The sequence below is a fragment of the Zosterops lateralis genome, assembly GCF_965231275.1.
Source record: "Zosterops lateralis genome assembly, chromosome: 20".
NCBI classification, from domain to species: domain Eukaryota; kingdom Metazoa; phylum Chordata; class Aves; order Passeriformes; family Zosteropidae; genus Zosterops; species Zosterops lateralis.
In genome coordinates, this window is record NC_139780.1 from 10,108,180 (window position 1) to 10,129,979 (window position 21,800).

The 21,800-nt window shown below is 46.8% G+C and overlaps 3 protein-coding genes across 5 annotated transcripts in view; 1 reads left to right on the top strand and 2 right to left on the bottom strand.

The window, feature by feature from the left end:
- Nucleotides 1-1,205: 1,205 nt before the first annotated feature.
- Nucleotides 1,206-8,831, bottom strand: LOC310917625 (sperm acrosome-associated protein 9-like). Its single transcript, XM_083876048.1, has 3 exons — nt 8,101-8,831; nt 5,424-5,626; nt 1,206-4,889 (listed from the first exon to the last, which is right to left on the bottom strand). The coding sequence occupies exons 1-3, from the start codon at nt 8,242-8,244 to the stop codon at nt 4,550-4,552; spliced, it is 687 nt and encodes a 228-aa protein (XP_083732174.1). The 5' UTR covers nt 8,245-8,831; the 3' UTR covers nt 1,206-4,549.
- A 962-nt stretch (nt 8,832-9,793) lies between these two features.
- Nucleotides 9,794-13,449, bottom strand: LOC310917651 (sperm acrosome-associated protein 9-like). 2 transcript variants are annotated; one of them, XM_083876098.1, is made up of 5 exons: nt 13,348-13,449; nt 12,635-12,790; nt 11,010-11,212; nt 10,061-10,199; nt 9,794-9,946 (listed from the first exon to the last, which is right to left on the bottom strand). In XM_083876098.1, exons 2-5 carry the CDS (start codon nt 12,776-12,778, stop codon nt 9,860-9,862), a joined length of 573 nt encoding a protein of 190 aa, XP_083732224.1. In that variant the 5' UTR covers nt 12,779-12,790; nt 13,348-13,449; the 3' UTR covers nt 9,794-9,859. The 2 variants fall into 2 exon arrangements, with proteins under 2 accessions (XP_083732224.1, XP_083732225.1); XM_083876099.1 differs by having other exon boundaries at nt 12,635-12,787; nt 13,348-13,442.
- Nucleotides 13,450-13,613: 164 nt separating this feature from the next.
- AK8 (adenylate kinase 8) overlaps nt 13,614-21,800 on the top strand; it is a gene marked incomplete at its 5' end in the record, with an annotated part of 66,437 nt that continues 58,250 nt past the window's right edge. The window contains 4 exons of one of the 2 annotated variants that reach the window (XM_083876131.1): nt 13,614-13,706; nt 16,017-16,101; nt 19,930-19,979; nt 20,684-20,797. In XM_083876131.1, coding sequence (XP_083732257.1) covers nt 13,614-13,706; nt 16,017-16,101; nt 19,930-19,979; nt 20,684-20,797 — 342 coding nt within the window. Of the gene's footprint in view, nt 13,707-16,016; nt 16,102-19,929; nt 19,980-20,370; nt 20,437-20,683; nt 20,798-21,800 lie in introns of those variants that run through there. The other variant, XM_083876132.1, reaches the window with a different exon arrangement.

Genomic DNA, 21,800 nt, shown 5'->3' on the forward strand with positions numbered 1-21,800 from the left:
CAGTGCTGCTCCCCCTTTGTACAGGATTCACCATTAGAAGCTCATTTTTCTGCAAGGAGCGGAAGCCTTTTATTCTTCTGTGACAAACAAACTCACCAGCAATGTGCCAGTATAATCCATAAATGAACTGCAAACAGTTCAGTGCTATAAATCTGCGGGTGAGCTTCTGCATGGCCTTGCTCCTGCAGGCCAGGACTGCACAGTGATTAGAGAAATTAATAGCTGGAAATGTTAGAGCTTGTTTGCAAAGCTGGGGCTGCTGTCAGGAGTTGGCTTTGTCTGTGCTTTTCCCTTGCATGCAGTGCATACATGAGGACACTTCCTCAGACCATGAGGAATTTTGGGGCCACTGTTCCAAGCTTAACCTGCTGAAGTAAGATTGTTCTCTTTTGGTTTTTTCCAGACTGGCACTTTCTCACTGGTTCTGGTCTTTCATGGGTTTTTATTTGTTTGGGTGTTTTGGTTTTTTCTTTCTCAAAAGAATTGAATATTTGAAAGATTGCCCAAAGCAGTTTAGCAATCCATATTCGAGCCTCAGCATTCCAGTTAAGGACTGAGTATAATTCTTAAATATGAGCAACAGGCAAGGGTCTAAGTTGTTCAAGTGACACATTGTGAACATGCTTTGGCCAAGTAACATTTATGGGGAATTTTATATAGAAAATACCATAAACATAATTTTGGAGTTGAGTGACACAGGAAGTTGTTTGCACTCCTGCACTGGGATTAGTTCTGTAGCATGGGGTAGTAAAATGAAAACAAATCAAAGTGAATTTAACTTGTCCTTACACGGAACAAGTTCAAAATAATAATAAGGCATCCCTTGGCATTGAAAAGCTGCACTTGCCAGTATAAAAAAATCATTAGATAAAAATTACCCACAGAACTGTATTACTAGAGTACAAAAAGAGAAAAATTAAGTGCCTTCCTTACTCACTAATGCCAAATAGTACATTTGGTAGTTCATAACATAGCTGATAATCACACAGGAGACATTAGGGAAGGAAATACTTCAAATTCAGGAAATTACAATATCTTTGCTGATTGATCCTGATTTGTTGGAACTACTTAGCTGCTGACACGATGGTGGATTTTAAAAGTGGTTACAAAATAGGAAATCACAGGAGTTGATTGCTTCATCCGTTCCCACTCAGGAGCTCTGCAGAGGAAGCCTGGTTTTCATTCCTATGGGCTTTGCTTTCCAGACGAGACTGTTACAAATAGTTGACTTATGGTCATCATGATTTTGGTGTCTCTGGGCTTTACTTGGCTAAACCTTTTTTTCCCTGAAGGTCTTTTCACTCCAGTTTTTGGGCTGGCTGATCTCTCCTGTCTGCCAGATGCTATTCCTGGTTTCTGCGAAGCTGCTTCTCCTCGCTGCGTTCGATGCTCCAACTGGTGCTGCACCACCACCAGGGGAATTCAGGGCTCCCAGGAAAACCTCTCCTCCCTCGGGGTATTTATGATCTGGGGAGCTGATGAAACAGAGTGGTGGTGACAGGGAACAGCCGATGGCTCTTCTGAAATTACAGCTCTGGGGATGGGAGTGGGGGCAGGCGGCCCCAAAGCTGCCCTGGGCTGTATCCCAGGGGTTGAATGCTTGTAACCAAAGTCTAAAAGGCCCTGTGGATTCAGGACTGGGGGCAGCAGAGTTGTTGGAACTGTTCAGAAGTCGCTGGCGAGAGGTTTGGGCACTGCTCTGAGGCGGCCGCTAGAGGCCCTGCCAAGCCCGTCCCTTCACTCCGCGGCAGCTTCCGCGGCATCTCTGGCATGCTGAGGTTCCTCTCCCTTGAATCGTCCCTTCTGGTTCCCTCCAGAGCCCACCACCATTCCTGACACTTCATCCTGACTTCTCAGGTCAAGACTATGTCCTATCTATGTCCTGTCCTCTCAGTGTGGGAGAGGCTGGAACCACATGCTGAACATACAGAATTGTTTTATCCCAGAATTGTTTGGGTTGGAAGGGACCTTTAAAGCTCATCCAGTCTAACCTCCTGCAGTGAGAGGGGACACCTTCAACTACATCAGGTTCCTCGATTTGACAAAAGCCTGGTTTGACCCTTAGCTGAATCAAGGGGAGCACAGAGATAATTCATACAGATGCCAGGATTCTGTTGATGTCATCTATTACCAGCCCATATCTCTATTTCAGCCTTTGAACAAAAAAAGCAGCATTTATTTCTGGGACTACCTGACAGATCTCTAGGAAAGTCAGGCTGGTGCCCTGCCTGCTTTCTCAGTGTGTATCTTGCAATTTTATGCTCACTGAGGCTAAAGGAAAACTTTATTGCACTTTTGTGTTTGGCATTTACATCCTGTTTATGTAAATTCTTCAAACAGCTTGATTTGTAGTAGAAGAAAACAATTCTTGCTGTATCTTTTTGTCTTTTGAAGTGTCCATCCACTCTGGAAGAGGAGAACTTGTATGGAAATTAAGTAATTTGTCTGGATGTTTTTGTGAGACTTAACTTTGCAGTCTTCCAACAGATTCTGGTCTTGTCATTATCAAACCTCAGACTGCAAGTTTTATGCACTCATTTTTCTGCTTAGGTCTTAAAATTTTGGCTGCATGATGCTGACAGAAAGGATAGGGCTAGGTTAGAAATTATTATTAAGATTTGGGAACTGTTTCTTGTCTGTATGAATCTTATTATTAAAATTAGGGAACTTTTTTGTGTGTATCACCTTGGTCAAGTGCAAAATGACAACTTGCACTGGAGTTTTGAGCAGCAGTGGTGGACTGGCTTTGGTAGGACTGTTCTGACAAGCCATTTGTGCTGTGCTCATCCCTGGAAGCTGAAAGTGAGCTGGAGGATAATTTTGGTCTCCTCACAGCCTGTGTGTTCAAATTTAAACCATAGGACAGGGCCAAGAAGGTTGGAAACAAGATCTGGGAACAGCATCTCTTGTGTCCCCAACACTTGTCATTGTTCAATCCTTGCAGCTTGCCCTGAAAAGCTTTCCAAGACAGCAACTGTCACTGGACACTTGTCTGCACCATAGAACACAACGGGGCAGCTGCCAAAACTTGGAATTTTCAGCCTAAAGCTGCCTCTGCAGCAGGAATCTCAAGTGAAGCCAGAGAGGGTGACAGTGACATTCCACTAGCTGTGGCCCCAGTAGTGCCCAGGAGTTGCTCTGTGACCCTCTGTTAACATTTTGAGTTCACCAGGGTTCAGTTCAGTTGGATCAAATCTCCCTAAAAATAGGGCTCTGCTCCAGACTGGGTGGGTGCATTGCAGTGCAAGTAGATAGGGGAAAGGAAAAAAAGCACAGAACAACGTGGGGTTATGCGAGGAATAAAAATGCTCCTGAAAGTACTTTCCATTTCATCTGAGCTGTCATTCCTTCCTATGCCCCTTCCTTTGTATTAATTCTCCTTTCTGTTTTCAGCTGCTTGTTGCCAGAAATGGGTGATTTTAAGGCAAAAGCTTTCTCACAGCAAGCTAAGCCTGGTATGCAAGGGGAAATTGTTTGTTCAGGAGTTTCTTCCAGCAGGAGGTAATTTGCCTGTGGGAAGGGAAAAGAGCAGTCAGACACAGGGAGAACACTTATTTAGGAAAGGCTGTAGGGTCTGACCACATGCTGACCTCATGCTCCATATTTTGAGCCCCAGGGCCATCATGGGCCCATCCCTTAGGTGGGACATCAGGCCTAATGTAATGCTAACCTTGCCTTGAAGCAGGGAAAGCACAGGCAGTTTAATCTGCAATTTGAACAGGAACCATCTGAACATGATGCTCCCACCACGTCTCCATGAATCACATGGACTGGAGATGGCTTTTATTTTGTAGAGGGCTGAGGAGTTCAGGGGTGTTTTGTCCATGATTAGCTATTGTCGGTACACACAAACTAAGGCCAATGTGAGCTCTGCTCTCCTTTAAATCTCCAGCTCTGACAGCACAGGAGTCAAACAGGTATAAGGAGAGATGTTCTGTGTTGTGAGGAGCTGCAGGAGGCTGCAGCAGAGCACAGCTGAAGAACACTGGGCTCAGTAGCCAGTGGCAGGTAAGGGAGATCTCCTTGGTGTAAACAGGGATTCTGTGGTCCAGCTAACCAAACTATTTCTATGGGGGTGAGGGAATTTTAGAGACACGTCTAAATATCCAAGACGTGTCGGAATCCATAATGCCAGGCCTTGGATGCTCTGCATCACATCCTTCAGACAGGCAGGTTCTTCACCCCACTGGCTGTGGCAGGGAGGGGATGTTCCTCAGAAAGAAGGCTGAGAAAATGTAAAATCCTCTTTCAAATCACTTGTCCAAGATGCATGTCTGAGAGATTAGACCCTGATGAGTCCTGACTGTTCCCTGCTCCCACTGCAGTGCTGGCCCCAGGCACCAGCTGTAGCTACAGCTACTCCTGTGGGGATATGAGGAGCAGAGTGGAAATACCAGCAAGGGAGAGCAAGTGCACCTGTCCCAGGCTGGCTGCAAGGCAACTCTTCAGAAAGTGGACTCAGGCTGGATCTCTGGTGCTCATTTCACTGCATTTTTAATCATTCAGGCTGTTAAAGGTGGTGAGCACATGATGCAGGAGCTTTGATCCTTTAATAGGGGTGTTTGCCCGGTGGCTTCCAGGGAGCCTTTTGTTTCGGACATTGATTTGCAGCCAAGAATTTCTTGAAGTCTTTTTCCTGTAATTGTACATTATTTTTGTTACTAATGGAGGTCTGAACTGCACGGTGCCTAACGGGTGGTGTTTGGGACGTGAGTGTTTCCTCCTTGGATGTGGCATGTCCATGACTCACAACATAGAGCGTGTGCCTCTTACTGTAGGTTATCCACTCCCACATGTTGTCTATAACGATGGGGAGGAGGCTCACCACCCCTCCATAGCGATGCCTTGCTTCTTCCAGGCTCAGGTAGTTCACAACAGCGTGGGGGTAGCTGTGGGACAGAGGGAGACAATTGGCAGAGTTGCAGCACTGCAACTCTGGGAGACACCCTCAGACCTCCCATGGAGGAGCAGCATTGCACAGCCAGCCATTTCCCAAAAATGGAAAAGCAGGGATAGAATTGGATGTAGAGTCCTGCCAAAAAGCAACCTGGCACAGATCTGGAAGTCTTGGAGAGGACACACAGACACTTGCCCTGCAGAAATCTGCTCTGTGCAGAGCAGCACCAGGAGGAGAGAGCAGCTGATCTGCCTGAGCACTGAACAGACCTCAGGGCGCTCACCTGCCCTGCCATGCACCAGAACAAGAAGGCACAAACAAACCAGCACTCTTCTTGGGAATGGACACTGGCAGTGGTTTCCCAACAGCTGCAACAGGAATGTGGGCAGCTCCTTGTAGCCTGACTAAAGCCTGGAAGGTGCTGGGACAGATCTGGTGGAGAAGCCAGGTGGGAATGGGCAGTGCCAGTCCCCCAGCACTGACAGCTCCCAGGAGCTGAGCTGAGCTGAGCTGAGCAGGCACCTACGTGGCTCGAATGGCAGAGAAGTCGTTGCTGTCATTCAGGAGCACTTTGCACTTCTCCAGGAGGCAGTTGGTGATGCTGTCCCCAGGATGCACCGTCACCATCTTGTGGCACAGGTTGCGCAGGTCGTTGCAGATGGAGATGAACATGGTGAGGACGCGCCTGTCGGTGGAGTTGAAACAGTGGTGGTCCCTGTAGCACTGCACCTGCACGGGGGAAACCCAGAGGTCACCCAGCTTGTGCCCTAAAGGTGCTCAGAGTTAGTGAGGAGGAGCTGCTTTCTCTTGTGGCTCTCAGGTGTGAGCACTGTGGGATGTTTGTTTGTTGATCCTCAGACTGGGGGAGGCTGGAGTGAGGGATGTGTCCATCAGCACACTGAGCCTGTCTCAGCCCTAGAGCTGGAGGAGTGCCCCAGCCAAAGGCAGCTGTGCTGGCAGCACTGCAGGACACAGGCTGAGTGAGGCTGGGGCCCTGTGTCTGCTCCCTCTGCCCCTGCCACAGCTGCCTGGGCAGAGCAGAGTGGGGAGTGAGGGCAGCCCCCACACTGGGAATGGTTTGGAGTGATGTGTTTGCATCGTGCATCCTTCGAGGATCTTTATGTGGTACATGGCTGCAAACTCAATCCATTTAACCCTAATTGCCCTGGCTAACTTGTTAGATCAATGCTATTCCCTGCTTGCCCTGAGCAGTTGTGTTACTCAGTGTCATGGCATTGAATGAGGAAATGTTATGCCAAGGCTTTAAGTATCTTCTCCAAAGAAATTACAGACTCTTCAAAATACAGAATTCTGAGTGGCTGGTTGGCAGCCAGAGCTGGGCTCCAACACCTCCTGTGCTTTCTGTAAGATTTCAAGACAAGAGGGAAGGAGCTCTTCCAGCATGGATACAGTCTCTGCTTACAGAAGTGCCATGGAATGTGCTTGGCTAAATTCTCACCAGGTTTGTAAGAAAAATAAAAAATGGCCCCTAAGGGTCCATTTCCACTACAGCTTCCTCCTTCAACACTGTTTGCTGAGTGCTGTGTCCTTCTGAGTGGCAGGATTTTTTATTGCTGCTGTGAGCAGAAATATTCCTAAGGTGAGTATCAATTTTTCCTGCATGTTCACCAGTGGGATAACAGGACTTGTTGTCCACATCAACAACAGAGAGTTAATGCCCCTAAGTGACCTGGATGGGGACCAAGACTACAGGAACAACTTGCAAGGACTGTCCAGTTCTGCACAAGCCAGACTTTATACCCTACTCCATGCAGGAATCTTTAAAGAGCTGTTGCCATTGCCTGACTGTAGTGTGCACTCCCACCTTTCCACCTTCCTATGCTCTCCTCTCCTTCCTGAGGAATGTCATCCCTCCTCGCTAAAAATGGTGCCACATAAAACTGCTGGGGCTTGGAAACTCAGCCATGTTCCAGTGCAATATCATTTTTTTCTTCTGTAGTGTCTATATTTCCATGCAAAGAGAGCTGGAAGCCAAGTCAGCTGTAGGCTGAGACCACACACATTTCTGTGTTTGCTACTTTTATTCTTGTGCCTTCCCATGGCAATTTAAAAATAGGGAGAATGGCAGTGAACTAAAATGGGTTCCTGCTTTTGTCACCAGTGAAGTTTATTTGGTAGGGTTTTAGCTTTTGCTCAGTGCATCACCAGGGTGTGCTGCACCAACTGCTCCCTATCCTTCACTTATTTTGCTTTTTTCCTTTTCCCACTCTTTCCCTCAGGGGTACAGTTTGCCAGCGCTGAGTTCCTGTGTGCTGTCACAGAGGAGGCCATGGATCCATGGAATTCTGAGGTACCACCCACCAGGTTTCACCCCCACTACAAGCAGCCCTTCCACTTCTACCAACAAGTACCACTGGAAATATCAGTGCTTCTAAATACAGCATAATGTTACCCAACATCTCAACAGGAAAAAAAGGCTCAGGGCAATATCTGTCACAATCCTCTTCAATGCAAGGAGCAAAGCCCTTATATTAAGGAGAGGCAGCCCCTGGAAAAGACAACCAGCTCATTCTGTGTCCTAACCCTGACAGCAGCCTGGCTTTTACTCTGCCTCTGGCATCCACCTGGGTTTTGTGCCCAAGTTCTGCTGTCTCAAATCCACAGTTCTGATTTTATTAAGAATTTTCTTCCCTCCTCTGTCTCCAGGTGTCTAAGTCCTACTTTTAAGTACACCATGATATAAAAATTCCAAGACAATTGACTTACCAGCCCAGAAACCCCCTTGCCGACTGGGGACTTTCAGCCCTCAATCCATCATTCTCCCTCTGTAACACAGCCATTATTTTTAATAAGCACTATAGGAAGATACAGCAGCACCAATACCAGGGGGAAGAGCCAGGCATGCTGCTTCCTACAAGTTAAGGATTACAGATTCCATGTGAGGCTGGGGAAGGAGGCTTGGTTTCATTGTTTTCTTGTACCCTGTGTTTCTGCCTGTGCCTCAGCAGTGTTAAACTAAACCAGAAAGTTCAGCCATGAGATTCCTCTGAGATAACAGGAGGCTCTACAGGTACTTCTCTCCCCACATCTTCACTTACACACAAATGGTCCTGGAGAGGTTTTGTCCATCTGCCCTTTACTAAAAATATTTCTTAACCCCTGAACAGGCCCCAGGTGCATACCAGCCCCGTGCTGAACCTGCTCTCACAGGCTGGGACCTCTTTGTGCTGCATCTTTTGTACCTGCACGATGGATGACACGGGTCTCATCATGTCATTGGCTTCCTCCCGGGTGTGTTCCAGAGCTCTGATAAACGAGAATTGCTGCTGCCGGAAGAGCTTGTACTTCTGCTCGATCCTTGTTAGGGTCTCCACTACCTCGTCCATGCTTACTTATTTCTGGACCTCAGAGCAAAAAGAAGAGAAAAAGAGCTGCTTTTTAGAAAATATGCAATTCTACGTCTCGCCCGAGTTGGAAACGTGTAGGTTAGTGGAAAATTAAAAAAAAAAAAAAAAAAACCAACAAAGAAAAAAGCAGGAAAAAGCGGAGATATATTGTGTGGAAGCGCTGCAGTCCCCGAGCGCCAAGCAGTAAGTCAAGGAGTTGGTAACGAGGCTGCAAAAAGAGGCAGAGAAGCCAGAGGGGAGCGCTGACAATCAGATGCCATAAACCCTGGCGGGTCTGTTGTAAAGACAACGCGGCAATGCATCAAACGCGGGGCCGCGGGGAGCCGGGGCTTCTCCTACGGCTGTGGAACCATCGCCGAGCGGCTCCCGAGCCCTCCCGTTAACCGGAGCCGGCCGGGCCGCGCTTAACCCGCCCCTCCTCACGGGGCTGATCCGGAGCCTGCGGGAAGATGAGAATCTCTCGGGGCAGCTCCGGCCCTGATGCCTCCCCCGCCCCAGGCCGTTCGTGCCGCCGGGACCCCGCGCTGCGGGCGGGTCTCCCCGCCCCGCTCCCGCCCCGGCCCTCCTACGGCTCCTACCGGCCGGATGGTGTGCGGAGGTGGAGGGGCAGCTCCCCGGGAGGGGCCGCGCTGGCAGGGCGGCCGGGCTGGCCGGGATGACCGGGCGAACAGCGCTGCCCGCGGGCCCTGGGCCCCGCCGTTGCCGCGGCAACCGCGCCGCCGTCTCCTTGGCAACTGTCGCCGTTCGATGACGTCTCCCCGCTCCTATGGCTGTTAATGAGGACGTTCCCCGTCGCGCAGTGATGACGCCTCCTTAGCAACGCGTCTCGTTGCCAGGAGCGGCCATGGCGGAGGCGGACGTGGAGGACGCGGCCCGGCCGTGGCCACCGCCCGCGGGCGCCTACGCGGAGGAGCGGGGGCTCTTCCAGCTCCTGCAGGTGACCGGGAACCCCCCGCCAGCCCCTCCGCGGTGCGGGACGGCCGGGCGGGTAGGGGGGGAGGCGGGGAAGGGGTAGCAGTGCGGGCTCCTGTGGAAGCGGATGGGCGGGTGTCCGATTGCGGGAAGTTTGTCCTGTAAACACGGATTCTGTGGTCCAGCTAACCAAACTATTTCTATGGGGGTGAGGGAATTTTAGAGACACGTCTAAATATCCAAGACGTGTCGGAATCCATAATGCCAGGCCTTGGATGTTCTGCATCACATCCTTCAGACAGGCAGGTTCTTCACCCCACTGGCTGTGGCAGGGAGGGGATGTTCCTCAGAAAGAAGGCTGAGAAAATGTAAAATCCTCTTTCAAATCACTTGTCCAAGATGCATGTCTGAGAGATTAGACCCTGATGAGTCCTGACTGTTCCCTGCTCCCACTGCAGTGCTGGCCCCAGGCACCAGCTGTAGCTACAGCTACTCCTGTGGGGATATGAGGAGCAGAGTGGAAATACCAGCAAGGGAGAGCAAGTGCACCTGTCCCAGGCTGGCTGCAAGGCAACTCTTCAGAAAGTGAACTCAGGCTGGATCTCTGGTGCTCATTTCACTGTATTTTTAATCATCCAGGCTGTTAAAGGTGGTGAGTACATGATGCAGGAGCTTTGATCCTTTAATAGAAGTTTCTGCCTGGTGGTATCCAGGGAGGTTTATTTTTCAAGCGTGGGTCTTCATACTTGCACTTCGGGCATATACTTTCCTGTAATTGTAAAGTATTTTTGTTACTAATGGAGGTCTGAGCTGCAAAGAGCCCAGCAGGTGGTGTTTGGGAAGTGAGTGTCTCCTCCTTGGACATGTCATGTCCACGACTCACGGGAAGCAGCAGGCTCTTCTTCATGTAGGCCACCCACTCCCACATGCTGTCCATAACGATGGGGAGGAGGCTCACCACCCCTCCATAGCGATGCCTTGCTTCTTCCAGGCTCAGGTAGTTCACAACAGCGTGGGGGTAGCTGTGGGACAGAGGGAGACAATTGGCAGAGGAATCCCAGCACTGCAAGCCTGGGAGACACCTGTTGCTCAGATTTTTTAGCTCCTGACGATCTTGTTTACATATCTTTCATGCATGTACCATAAACAAAGTAGATTGTTTTCATTCCTCTCTGTGATAGACTTCTGAATTGACTACTGGGGTCAGAGAGGTGTTCCTCCTGTCCCCCAATCCTTCATCAAATTCCAAATCCTATTTAAACCCTGAATCATAATAAACTGCCCTTCTTTTCCTCACTTCAACCTGACAGTGAGTGTGTGGTTCTTTCATGCCCCTAACAGTGACAGACACCCTCAGACCTCCCATGGAGGAGCAGCATTGCACAGCCAGCCATTTCCCAAAAATGGAAAAGCAGGGATAGAATTGGATGTAGAGTCCTGCCAAAAAGCAACCTGGCACAGATCTGGAAGTCTTGGAGAGGACACACAGACACTTGCCCTGCAGAAATCTGCTCTGTGCAGAGCAGCACCAGGAGGAGAGAGCAGCTGATCTGCCTGAGCACTGAACAGACCTCAGGGCGCTCACCTGCCCTGCCATGCACCAGAACAAGAAGGCACAAACAAACCAGCACTCTTCTTGGGAATGGACACTGGCAGTGGTTTCCCAACAGCTGCAACAGGAACGTGGGCAGCTCCTTGTAGCCTGACTAAAGCCTGGAAGGTGCTGGGACAGATCTGGTGGAGAAGCCAGGTGGGAATGGGCAGTACCAGTCCCCCAGCACTGACAGTCAGGTCCCAGGAGCTGAGCTGAGCTGAGCTGAGCAGGCACCTACGTGGCTCGAATGTCAGTGAGGTCGTTGCTGTCATTCAGGAGCACTTTGCACTTCTCCAGGAGGCAGTTGCTGACACTGTCCCCAGGATGCGCTGTCTCCATCTTGTGGCACAGGTTGCGCAGGTCGTTGCAGATGGAGATGAATATGTTGAGGATGCGCCTGTCAGTGGCATTGAAGCAGTGATGGTCCTTGTAGCACTGCACCTGCACAGGGAGAAACCCAGAGCTCAATGTTGGTGAACTGCATTGAACTTGTGCCCCAAAGGTGGTCAGGGTTAGTCAGGAGAAGCTGCTTTCTCTTGTGGCTCTCAGGTGTGAGCACTGTGGGATGTTTGTTTGTTGATCCTCAGACTGGGGGAGGCCGGAGTGAGGGATGTGTCCATCAGCACACTGAGCCTGTCTCAGCCTTAGAGCTGGACTAGTGTTGGGAAAGATGGGACAGGAGGAGCTTGCAGGTATGATTGCCTGGTAAGAAATACTAGAGATGTAAAACCTGTGAGTGAAATAGAAATGAAGGGCAGCTTTGGGATGTGATCATGGCAGGCAGGAAGACGGTGATTAGCTGGAGATGGGTTGAAGGACAAAAAACAAAAGGATCCAAAAATGTAGCCCCTCTCCACCCTGCCAAGGTATCAAAGAAAAAGTAGATAAGAAAGGTAGTCTTTAGAGTTTAGAATATAGGATGATATGGTAATATAGTAGTTCTTATAGGCTGCATGCAAAGTTTGTAGGTTTTGTATCTCACACTGGTTAGTCACTGTAAATTAGAATATTCAACACAAAATGAGATAGAATGGATTGTAACAAGGTCCTCGCTCTCTCTTACCATTCTTACCACTCTGACCCCTGCCCTCTTACCTGCCCTAGGTCTCTTAGCTCCCTCACCTCATACCCTCTCTCTTTCTCTCTCTCCTTCTCTCTTTGGGGCTTTGCTTCAGCCCAGGCTGGTGGCTGAAGGCAAAGCCCTCTTTACCCACGACTCTTGCAATAAAACCACATGTTCCTAGAATATCTCAGGTCTGCAGAGTTCCTTGTCCCTGCTGTCCACAGATGCTCCTACAGAGGAGTGCCCCAGCCAAAGGCAGCTGTGCTGGCAGCACTGCAGGACACAGGCTGAGTGAGGCTGGGGCCCTGTGTCTGCTCCCTCTGCCCCTGCCACAGCTGCCTGGGCAGAGCAGGGTGGGGAGTGAGGGCAGCCCCCACACTGGGAATGGTTTGGAGTGATGTGTTTGCATCGTGCATCCTCTGGGGGTCTTTATGTGGTACATGGCTGCAAACTCAACCCATTTAACCCTAATTGTCCTGGCTAACCTGTTAGACCAATTCTATTAAGGATTATAGATTCCATTTGTGCCTTGAGAAGTTTCTGGCTGTGACTCAGCAGTACTAAACTAAACCAGAAAGTTCTGCTCAGCCCTGAGATTCCTCTGAGATAACGAGAAGCCCTCACACAGGTGCTTCTCTCCCCACATCTTCAGTTACACACAAATGGTCCTGGAGAGGTTTTGTCCATCTGCCCTTTACTAAAAATATTTCTTAACCCCTGAACAGGCCCCAGGTGCATACCAGCCCCGTGCTGAACCTGCTCTCACAGGCTGGGACCTCTTTGTGCTGCATCTTTTGTACCTGCACGATGGATGACACAGGCCTGAGAATGTCGTGAGCTTCCTTCCGGGTGTGTTCCAGAGCTCTGATAAACGAGAACTGCTGCTGCTGGAAGAGCCTGTAGTTCTGCTCGATCCTTGTTAGGGTCTCCTCTATCTCATTCATGTTTATTTACTTCTGGATCAGGGGACAAAAAGGAAAGAAAGGAAGCTGGTTTTTAGAAATTATGCAATTCTACGTCTCACCCGAGTTGGAATTGTGTGGGCTAGGGGAAAACTTAAACAAAGTAAAAAGCAGGAACTATTGTGTGAAAGCGCTGCAGTCCCCGAGCGCCAAGCAGTAAGTCAAGGAGTTGGTAACGAGGCTGCAAAAAGAGGCAGAGAAGCCAGAGGGGAGCGCTGACAATCAGATGCCATAAACCCTGGCGGGTCTGTTGTAAAGACAACGCGGCAATGCATCAAACGCGGGGCCGCGGGGAGCCGGGGCTTCTCCTACGGCTGTGGAACCATCGCCGAGCGGCTCCCGAGCCCTCCCGTTAACCGGAGCCGGCCGGGCCGCGCTTAACCCGCCCCTCCTCACGGGGCTGATCCGGAGCCTGCGGGAAGATGAGAATCTCTCGGGGCAGCTCCGGCCCTGATGCCTCCCCCGCCCCAGGCCGTTCGTGCCGCCGGGACCCCGCGCTGCGGGCGGGTCTCCCCGCCCCGCTCCCGCCCCGGCCCTCCTACGGCTCCTACCGGCCGGATGGTGTGCGGAGGTGGAGGGGCAGCTCCCCGGGAGGGGCCGCGCTGGCAGGGCGGCCGGGCTGGCCGGGATGACCGGGCGAACAGCGCTGCCCGCGGGCCCTGGGCCCCGCCGTTGCCGCGGCAACCGCGCCGCCGTCTCCTTGGCAACTGTCGCCGTTCGATGACGTCTCCCCGTTCCTATGGCTGTTAATGAGGACGTTCCCCGTCGCGCAGTGATGACGCCTCGTTAGCAACGCGTCTCGTTGCCAGGAGCGGCCATGGCGGAGGCGGACGTGGAGGACGCGGCCCGGCCGTGGCCGCCGCCCGCGGGCGCCTACGCGGAGGAGCGGGGGCTCTTCCAGCTCCTGCAGGTGACCGGGAACCCCCCGCCAGCCCCTCCGCGGTGCGGGACGGCCGGGCGGGTAGGGGGGGAGGCGGGGAAGGGGTAGCAGTGCGGGCTCCTGTGGAAGCGGATGGGCGGGTGTCCGAGTGCGGGAAGCGGCCGTGGACTCTCAATGAATTATTTTAATTGGCAGTTGCTGCGGCTCATACCTGTTATTTGATCTGCGGATGAAAGTGGCAGCTCGTGGAGGAAAGGAGTCGGTGAAAGGCAGGGCAGGAGGAAGGGGGACGGTGACAAATTGAGCGCGGGAAGGACGCGGTGAAGGTTTTGCCGGGGCCGAGCCGGGGCTGTCACCGCCTTCTGATCATCCCCCGGTTAAAACCCTTTCTTTCCCCCGCCTTCCTCTTGTGGCTGTTCGTGGAGGTGTCAAAAATAAAGGGAGAAAAGTTCACTTGTGGAATAGTTGTGATTTTGTACATGGCCAGGCTCGTTACCCTGCTTTAGGGAAAGGTGGTTTTATTCTTTAAGTTCGGGAAAAGCCCTTGTGTCGTGCATGGGGAGGTTTGTGTGAAGGACTAAATATCCTGGTGCTGTTCTCGTTGGGGACCCTGCTGGGAACCCTTCCCCTTTGTGCTGCTCTTAACTCTGTTAGAAAGTAATTTTCACTTGCTCAGAGCTCACTGAAGCGCACACATATGTTTATTTCTTTCCACCCCCCCCCCCTTTTCTTTTTGCTATCTTTTTTTTTTTCTCTTTTCATTCTGACTATTGCCACATAATGTTTGTGATTTTTTAAAATGAAATACTGTGTTTTGCAAGCCACAAGGCATTGAATGCAGCTGCAGGGACTCCAATTACATGAAATGCTTGTGGGATTTACTCAGGGTTGTGTTTTTGTGCTTCAGTTGTGTTGGAGCAAAACAATGACACAAACACAGCTTGAAATTGTTGTGCCAAAACTTTTGCAAAACACAAAATGTAAAGAATGCAAGACCCGAAGTATGAACCTCCCCCAGAGATTAACAGAACAACTCCTGTGAAATTAAACTGAGCTTAGCAGAATTGGATAAAATTAAGAGTTTGGCTAAGAAATAGTGCCAGTGTCAATCACTGTCAGCTTGAAGGTTTTTGAATTATAATAAACACAGATTTTCTTAGGTTTGTGATTTATAAAAGTTCTGGTAAGTGTAGTGAAAAGTCCAGATTGCTTAGTTTAAATAAATGCTGCTGGATAGTAATAATTTTTAAATGAATTTCCAATAAAAATACAAATTTCATCATTTATGCTTTGTGCTCCCCAGACTTTGACACATCAGAACTTGCACGATCACCAGTTTATAAACAAAATTGAGTGTTTTAATTATTTTAATTAAGTGGATGAAGTAGAAAAGGAAAATAGGCCACTCTAATAAGAGACAAGCAGTTGGTGAGGATATAAAACTTTATAGACTAGACGGACTTTATAGAATTTACTTGCAAATATAAAAGTGTTATGACTGCTTTTTTAGAAAATTCTCTTCCAGCACGAGCATTTCTGCAGCTTGTCTAAATTAGAGCATTAGTTGTGTTTGATGTTTAGTTTTAATTACAGAACTCTTGGCTGTGCTGAAATGTCTCACTAGGAAATGTAGGGATTTCTCAGGGTTGTTCTTTTTTCTGCCTGTAAAGCCCAAATCCTCCCTCTAACCTCTGCAAGATCCCCCCTGCTGTGGGTGGGAGCTGAAACAAGGCCCTGTATAATCTCAAAGGTTTAACATGGAAATAGCCCCCAAAATAGACATTCAAGGCAAGGCTTTTTTTGCTTCCCCCCCACCCTTCTCCCCATTCCTTTTCATGCAGGAGGCGAGGCTGGTTGGTACAGGTGTGAAATGTGCCATTTCTGTGGGTTGTATTTTCCACAGCTCTTGTCCATTCTGCACTCCTCTGGGCTAGTCAGGAACTTGTGGGAATGTCCTAGAGAAGGGTTCTCTTGCCCTGCAGAGACACAAATTCAAGTTAACTCTGGTTTTTGGACTCTTTGTATGGTTTTTATGTAAGTGCTGCCTCAACAATTTTTGACCCCAGGCTGCTCGAGCCGATCCTTTCTGGCGTCCATATGTACCAGAAATAAGCTGGAGCAAATAGGCTGGGGGTTTTTAACTGGCAATTTTCTGACCATCTTCAGTTTTTCAGCTTCTAAAACAGGTTCTGATGGCTCAATTTTGTCTGTGAAAGGAAGTAAATAAGCATTTATAAACTGTTTAGGATCCTCATTGTAACGTGGCTGTAAAAACGCAAGATATCTACGACTGCAGAGCTGTGTTAAATTTTCCTCTGACTTTGTCTCATTTATTTCCAGACCATGCTTGAAGAGCTATTAATTCATAAGCCAGATGATCCCATTGAGTTCATGATAAACCACTTAAAGGAAAACAACGATGATGGTGAGTGAAAATGGACAAACAGTTCAGCAGAAATAGTTCAGCTCCTGATTTGTGAACAGCTGTTGGGAGCTGTGCTGCCGTTGGCAGGTGATGGATCAAATTTTTCAGGCTGAGTCGTGGGGAGGGGGGAAACAAAAAAAAAAAAAAAAAAAAAAGGTGAGCATTTTGGAATAGTTATAGGCAAGATGCTTTTAATTTCTTTTTTTCGTGGGTAATCTAATAAGAAATGCGCTTTAACAGTTATAACAATGAAACCCTCTAAGGGAATAACAAAGAGTTCTGGTGTATCAATTATTAATGCCTTCTGTGCCCCATCTGATATTTCCTGTTGTCTTTAAGCTCGCTAATTACTCCTTTTGTCAGGTGTAAATTTGGGTTCCTATTCTACCTGGGCTGGCAGATTCTCTGCTTTTTGATTAGTTTGTTACTCGCTGCTGTTAATGAGTTCCACAGCTCAGTGGCATCTCGGCTGAAGGAACAGTGAGTGTGCCTGCTCCTCTGTGTAACAAAACCTGGTAAATTGAATGGGAAGTCTGTATTCTGCACAATAAAGACATGTACCCTCAATCAAATTATTTGATTTACAAACTGTTCACCCTTAGGCAGATTATATTTGGATATGCACAACTGAAGTGTAATTTTTGTTCTGCATGAGCTGTCAGGGAGAGCTGGTGTCGTGGAGCTTTGATGTTTCTTTAAAACCAGAGTAAACCATTATGAAAGTTCTGCCAGCTGCAGCATCAATGAAATCATGATCACTGGAGGTGCTGTGAGCTCTTAGTGGTGCTGATCAGATGGATTTTGATTGAAATGCTGCTAAATGCATTAAAAAAAAAAATCAAATCCTGCAAATTGTGCCCAGCCTTTTCTGGTGCAGGCAGCATGAATAATCAATCTGCTTTGTAGACCCATGGAAAACATGTGGAAGAATTTCCTGCAGTTTGATAGAATGCTGATAAAATTTCTTCACATTGGGCTAACATTTGTCCTGAAGCCCCACAGTATTATTTTAGCAGAATTAGGCAGGTTTCCATCTCATGACTTCAGTGCTAAGAGGCTAAAGATAGAACTACAGCCGTTGTTTGTCAAGGAGAAAATGCTGTCTGCTTTTGGTCTGGAAAACCCTGTTAAGGAAGGAGAGGAACTCCAATTAAAATTAAAGCCTAAATGTTGTTTTAAGAATAAATTATATGGAACATAATGTAACAGAAATGTGTAGCAGAGTTGATTTTACTTTTTGATCATGGCAGAAGGTGTTGACTATTTAGAAGGAAAAAAAAAACTTATTAGAGCCATCAGTAAAGTGATGAATTTTCATGATCTTGCCTTGCCTAGACAGTTTTAGCCCTAGAGAAAATTTCAAACAGAGATGTGTGGAAAAGAAGCATTGCATCTATCCCAGGTGTGAAGTTAGAAAACCTTTTTAATTGATAATAGGATCTAAAGTACTTTTAAAAACATAAACAAGTCTAATGGTGATTATAGCTTACAACTGCCTCGAAAATCTTGTGGGTCCAAATGTGTGGCAAAGTGTTTGTGCTTAGGGCTCTGTGCTATTGTTCTTTCATGTGCTCCTTCTAAAAACCTTCAAGGGCCACATGAGGACTGAAAATTCTTTCACAATCAAAGAGGCAAGTTTTCTACACGGTATCTTGGTTTGTGCTAATGAAAAAGGCTTTCAGGGTCTGAGTGGCATTTCTGGGAGTTCCTCCTTTACATTCAAACCTCTGAAGGAATGTAAAAAAAGTTCTGCAAGAATGTTCAGTATGTACCCCATGGTTCTCCCCTTTGACAAAGGATTTCTCTTACAAGTTAAGCAAATTTTGTTGTATTAATATTGATCATTGAACCTTTTGGATTTAAACGGAATTCTGTGGGTCCAGCTGTTCTTTTGTGTTATTCCAGGATTCATTTTGTTGTTGCTAAAATTATTGTTGAATGTTAAAACCTGCTTTACTTGGACGAGTAAATCTTGTAACGTCTCATCAAGACTAAATACAGAATTAAATATTATTTCTTACTGAAGAAAAAGGCATTTCCCAGAACTTCCTACCTTCATTTAGCTGCTGCTTTGGAGCTGCAGTAGTAAATGGTGACTATTTGTTGATTGGAGGGGTTAAACATTACACCCAGTGGTGTCCTGGTTGTGCCCCCGTGTCATATGTTTGGGGAGAACGCTTTAGAGGAGCCCTACAAGTGTGCAAATGAGTAAATCAGTGAATTACACTGCCCCATCTGCTGCCAGCCACTAAGCAGAGAGAAAACCAGATTTAGTACAAAGTGAGCATTTACAGTAGCCCTGGGCAATATTAAAGCATGAGATGGTGTATATAATGGTATGTTTCGTTTTTTATCAAACGTTTGTCCAAGAAAGCTGTGTATTAAAGCTTCAATACCTAAGGGCTTTCTTGTGAATTTTAAATCATGCTCCTAGTTAAACCTCAAAAGGATCTGTGGATGGAAAGGTTTTTTGATTTTCTTTGAAGTGGTTTGAAGAAGTTGATTAGTGTTGGCACCCAAGCACTCTTTTATGACGCTGTTTATAAATAATTCCTAAGTACCGGGCTGGAGTTTCAAGGTGTTAGATTTTAAAAAAACCCTAGGATTTAATCACATTACATTTGAAAGAAATTAGGTGATAAAAACAGCTGATGTATCCTTTTAAAGTATTTTTCTACATTGTGTACTAGTTCTGTTGCACTTGCAAGAACCAATAAGGGGGGAGTTGTTCTTAAACCTTCCAAGTTAGATAACTTTGTAAAGATGAATCTGTAATTTGGGTTTCATGTATGTTTAAAAATTGCACCTGCCCAATAACTGTTAAGTGCCTGGAAGGCCTCATGAAAATACATTTCACATCCTTGCCTGTCTGTTACCATCAGACACAATCTCCCTTGGTTATCGAGAGCTGAGGAGGTTTTTGGGTGGATGGATCCCTCCTCTGCTCTGACCTGTGTTACTCCCAGTAAATACTAACCAGTCCCTCCTGCACAGATTCTGATTTGAGGTTTTTTTATCCCCGTGGTATAGGAGGAAAAAACATCAAAGCTGTTAATATAAAATGACAGTTCAAGGGATCGCAGCCCAAGGTGTATTTATGGAAAAAGTTCCAAATACTTTCCTAAGAGCGACTCCATTTTCCCTTGTTTGTCTTGCCTCTCATTCATTCCCAAGGAAGCTCAGGGCAGTAATGCCCATTGTGTTGTGTGTGTGCATTGGATTAAGAATTCCTCAGAACTGGGATGCATTTTTGCACCTTGCCCCCTCAGGGACATGCAGCAGAGAAACACAAGTAACAGAAATGAGGAAAATTACTTTAAATGGTGACTAGAAAAATTGAAGGCAGCTGTCAAAAAGCATAGCGAGGGAGTCCTTCATTTTGCAATACGTAAATCTTCTCTGAACCCTGACACAACCTATTTAGGTGAAACCAAAGACCGAAATATTTTTTCTTCACAAAATGTGTTAGTTCTGAATCAATATTTCAGGAATAAAAGTCAAACTCAGGTAAAGAAATGTTTGTATCTTATGGTTCACCCCCTAAACTCTCCATGTTTAAATGGATTGAGATATACATATATCTCTCTCCAAGTGGCATAGTTAGAGTGTTAATCTCATTGACCATGGAGATTAAAGGAGGACCCAGCTGGCACTGATTTTCTGTTCCCCCTTTTTTTCCCAGTGGAGCCCAATCCTGAAGTCTCCACTGACGCAGCTGAAATAATTGTTCCATGGTGGCTACACTGATATTACCCAATACAAGAGTGGGAAACTGGTTGGGATTTTTGCTGTTCTGCATCTTGACATTTGCATATCCTTGTTCCATAGCTCCAAGAATTTGTGTCCTTGGTCCACCTGCTTCTGGGAAAACTACAGTTGTGAGTACCTTACCCTCAGTGTTGTAGCACTTCCCACTCACTTTCTTACTTTCTACTGAGCTCAGCATTTTGGAGAATTTTATTCTAGGAAAAGAATTTTGAGATTTATCCAAGTGATAGATGAGTACAAAACAAATTAAAGGGTGTCATTCCTGAGAGATACACCTGAGGCTATTACATTACAGGTTAAATATTTTCAAGTGAGGTCTGTGAGAACTCACTCAAGTAGTGAAACTGCTGGAATGCGACAAAATTCTGCCTGCCTTGTTTTCCCAGCCTTTTAGCAGGACTAATTAGCCTGGGGGAAGTAAGATAATTACACATTTGTGGTGTTCTCTTGCTATGAATTGGTTCATTTACATGGTCAGTTGTCTCATGTCCACTGGTACCGATTAAATGCGAAGGTCAAAGTTGCATTTGAACCTCAGAATCGGCAGGTGATGCTGGTGAGGACATGGTAGGAAGAATGTTTCCTTCTTTAAATTCTATGTTGAGGTACAGGAGATGAAAAAGCCATTATTCAAAGCTGGATACTCTTGAACATCTTTATAAGAAACTACTTAAAGTTGCTTGTATACTTAAATGTCTGTGTATTTAAATGTATGGATAGGAAAGCTCTGTCTTTCTGCAGCCTTCTGAAAAAAAATTGCTTCATTTTCTTTCCAAATATTTCAACCTGTATTTTTTTTTTTTCCTCCCCTCAGGCGATGTGGCTTTGTAAACATTTCAATGCCATACGTGTCTCTCAGGAGACTTTGTTATTCAAGGAAGTATTAATGCAGACAGAGGAAGCAAAGGCATATAAAGAAAGAAACCAGGTGTGTAAGAGAATATAATAACAGTTGTTCTCGTGTCACAGAACAGGAATTATGTGGCATTCCCATGATTTCCACTGCTGAGTTGAGCAGATGTGAGTAAAGACTCTCTTCTCTCTGTGTTGTACCTCGGTGTCAGGACACAGAACAGGGGCAGGAGAGGGAGGCAATGCAAAGTAATGGAGGTCTTGAAAATATTTACCTTGAAGCAAGCAACAGAGCTGGGGAAAATCGAGGAATGCACAATCCAGTTTAAAGAATGGTTCCTTCTATTATTGAACACAGTGTCTTCTATCTGGGTACGTTTGATAATCTCGATAAAATAAGCATTAATCTCTGAGGTCTCCTTTGGTACAAAATGCTCTGGAAAATATGTACACAAAGAACTTTTTTTGATCTGACAGTGCTACTTAGTTGTGCGTGCTTGATTTCTCTGTAGCATGACACAAATAACTTACTTGGTGCATTAACTCAAAAGGAGGATGACAATCCAGTCAGCTCCTGACAGCCCTGGAAGCTCTCAAGCTGAGGCAGGAGCAGCTGACTCAGATTGTTGAATTTCCCCCAATTCTGTGTATCCGAGTTTCTCCACTGAGATTTTTAAATCCATTCATTGTGGGTATCCTAATTGATGTTCAAAGGAGTTGGTCCAAAGAACATTTTTTCAGGACTCCTAGCGTTAGTTGATTGGTATTGTAATTAATTGTCTTATTAAAAAAATTAGTGACAGATTGGAAAAATACATTGAAACATTATTTTGTATACAGAGAAGCATCTGATTCCTGCCTTTTTGGCTGATTCCTTTCTCCCATGTCAAGGCATTTCATGAGAAATAGAATGGAAGAAGTCTTGGGTTTTTGCGACTTTCTCTGATGAGTCCACCAGTTTGAGTTTCTATTTTGTCCCTTATCACCCATTTTCATAAAAATCGAAGCAATTTCCTGTCTGTGGGAATTCTACACCCTTGCTAAATCCAATTTAGAATTGGAATTGGCCAATAGATTTG

Excerpts from the sequence above, each read along its gene's own strand:
- LOC310917625 (XM_083876048.1), bottom strand. The coding sequence starts at position 8,244 with ATGGACGAGGTAGTGGAGACCCTAACAAGGATCGAGCAGAAGTACAAG. Across the intron at positions 5,627-8,100 it reads CCGTGTCATCCATCGTGCAG|GTGCAGTGCTACAGGGACCA; the intron begins GTACAAAAGATG and ends TCCCCCGTGCAG. Across the intron at positions 4,890-5,423 it reads TTCTCTGCCATTCGAGCCAC|CTACCCCCACGCTGTTGTGA; the intron begins GTAGGTGCCTGC and ends TCTGTCCCACAG.
- LOC310917651 (XM_083876098.1), bottom strand. The coding sequence starts at position 12,778 with ATGAATGAGATAGAGGAGACCCTAACAAGGATCGAGCAGAACTACAGG. Across the intron at positions 11,213-12,634 it reads CTGTGTCATCCATCGTGCAG|GTGCAGTGCTACAAGGACCA; the intron begins GTACAAAAGATG and ends CTCCCTGTGCAG. Across the intron at positions 9,947-10,060 it reads AGAAGAGCCTGCTGCTTCCC|GAAAGTATATGCCCGAAGTG; the intron begins GTGAGTCGTGGA and ends TTACAATTACAG.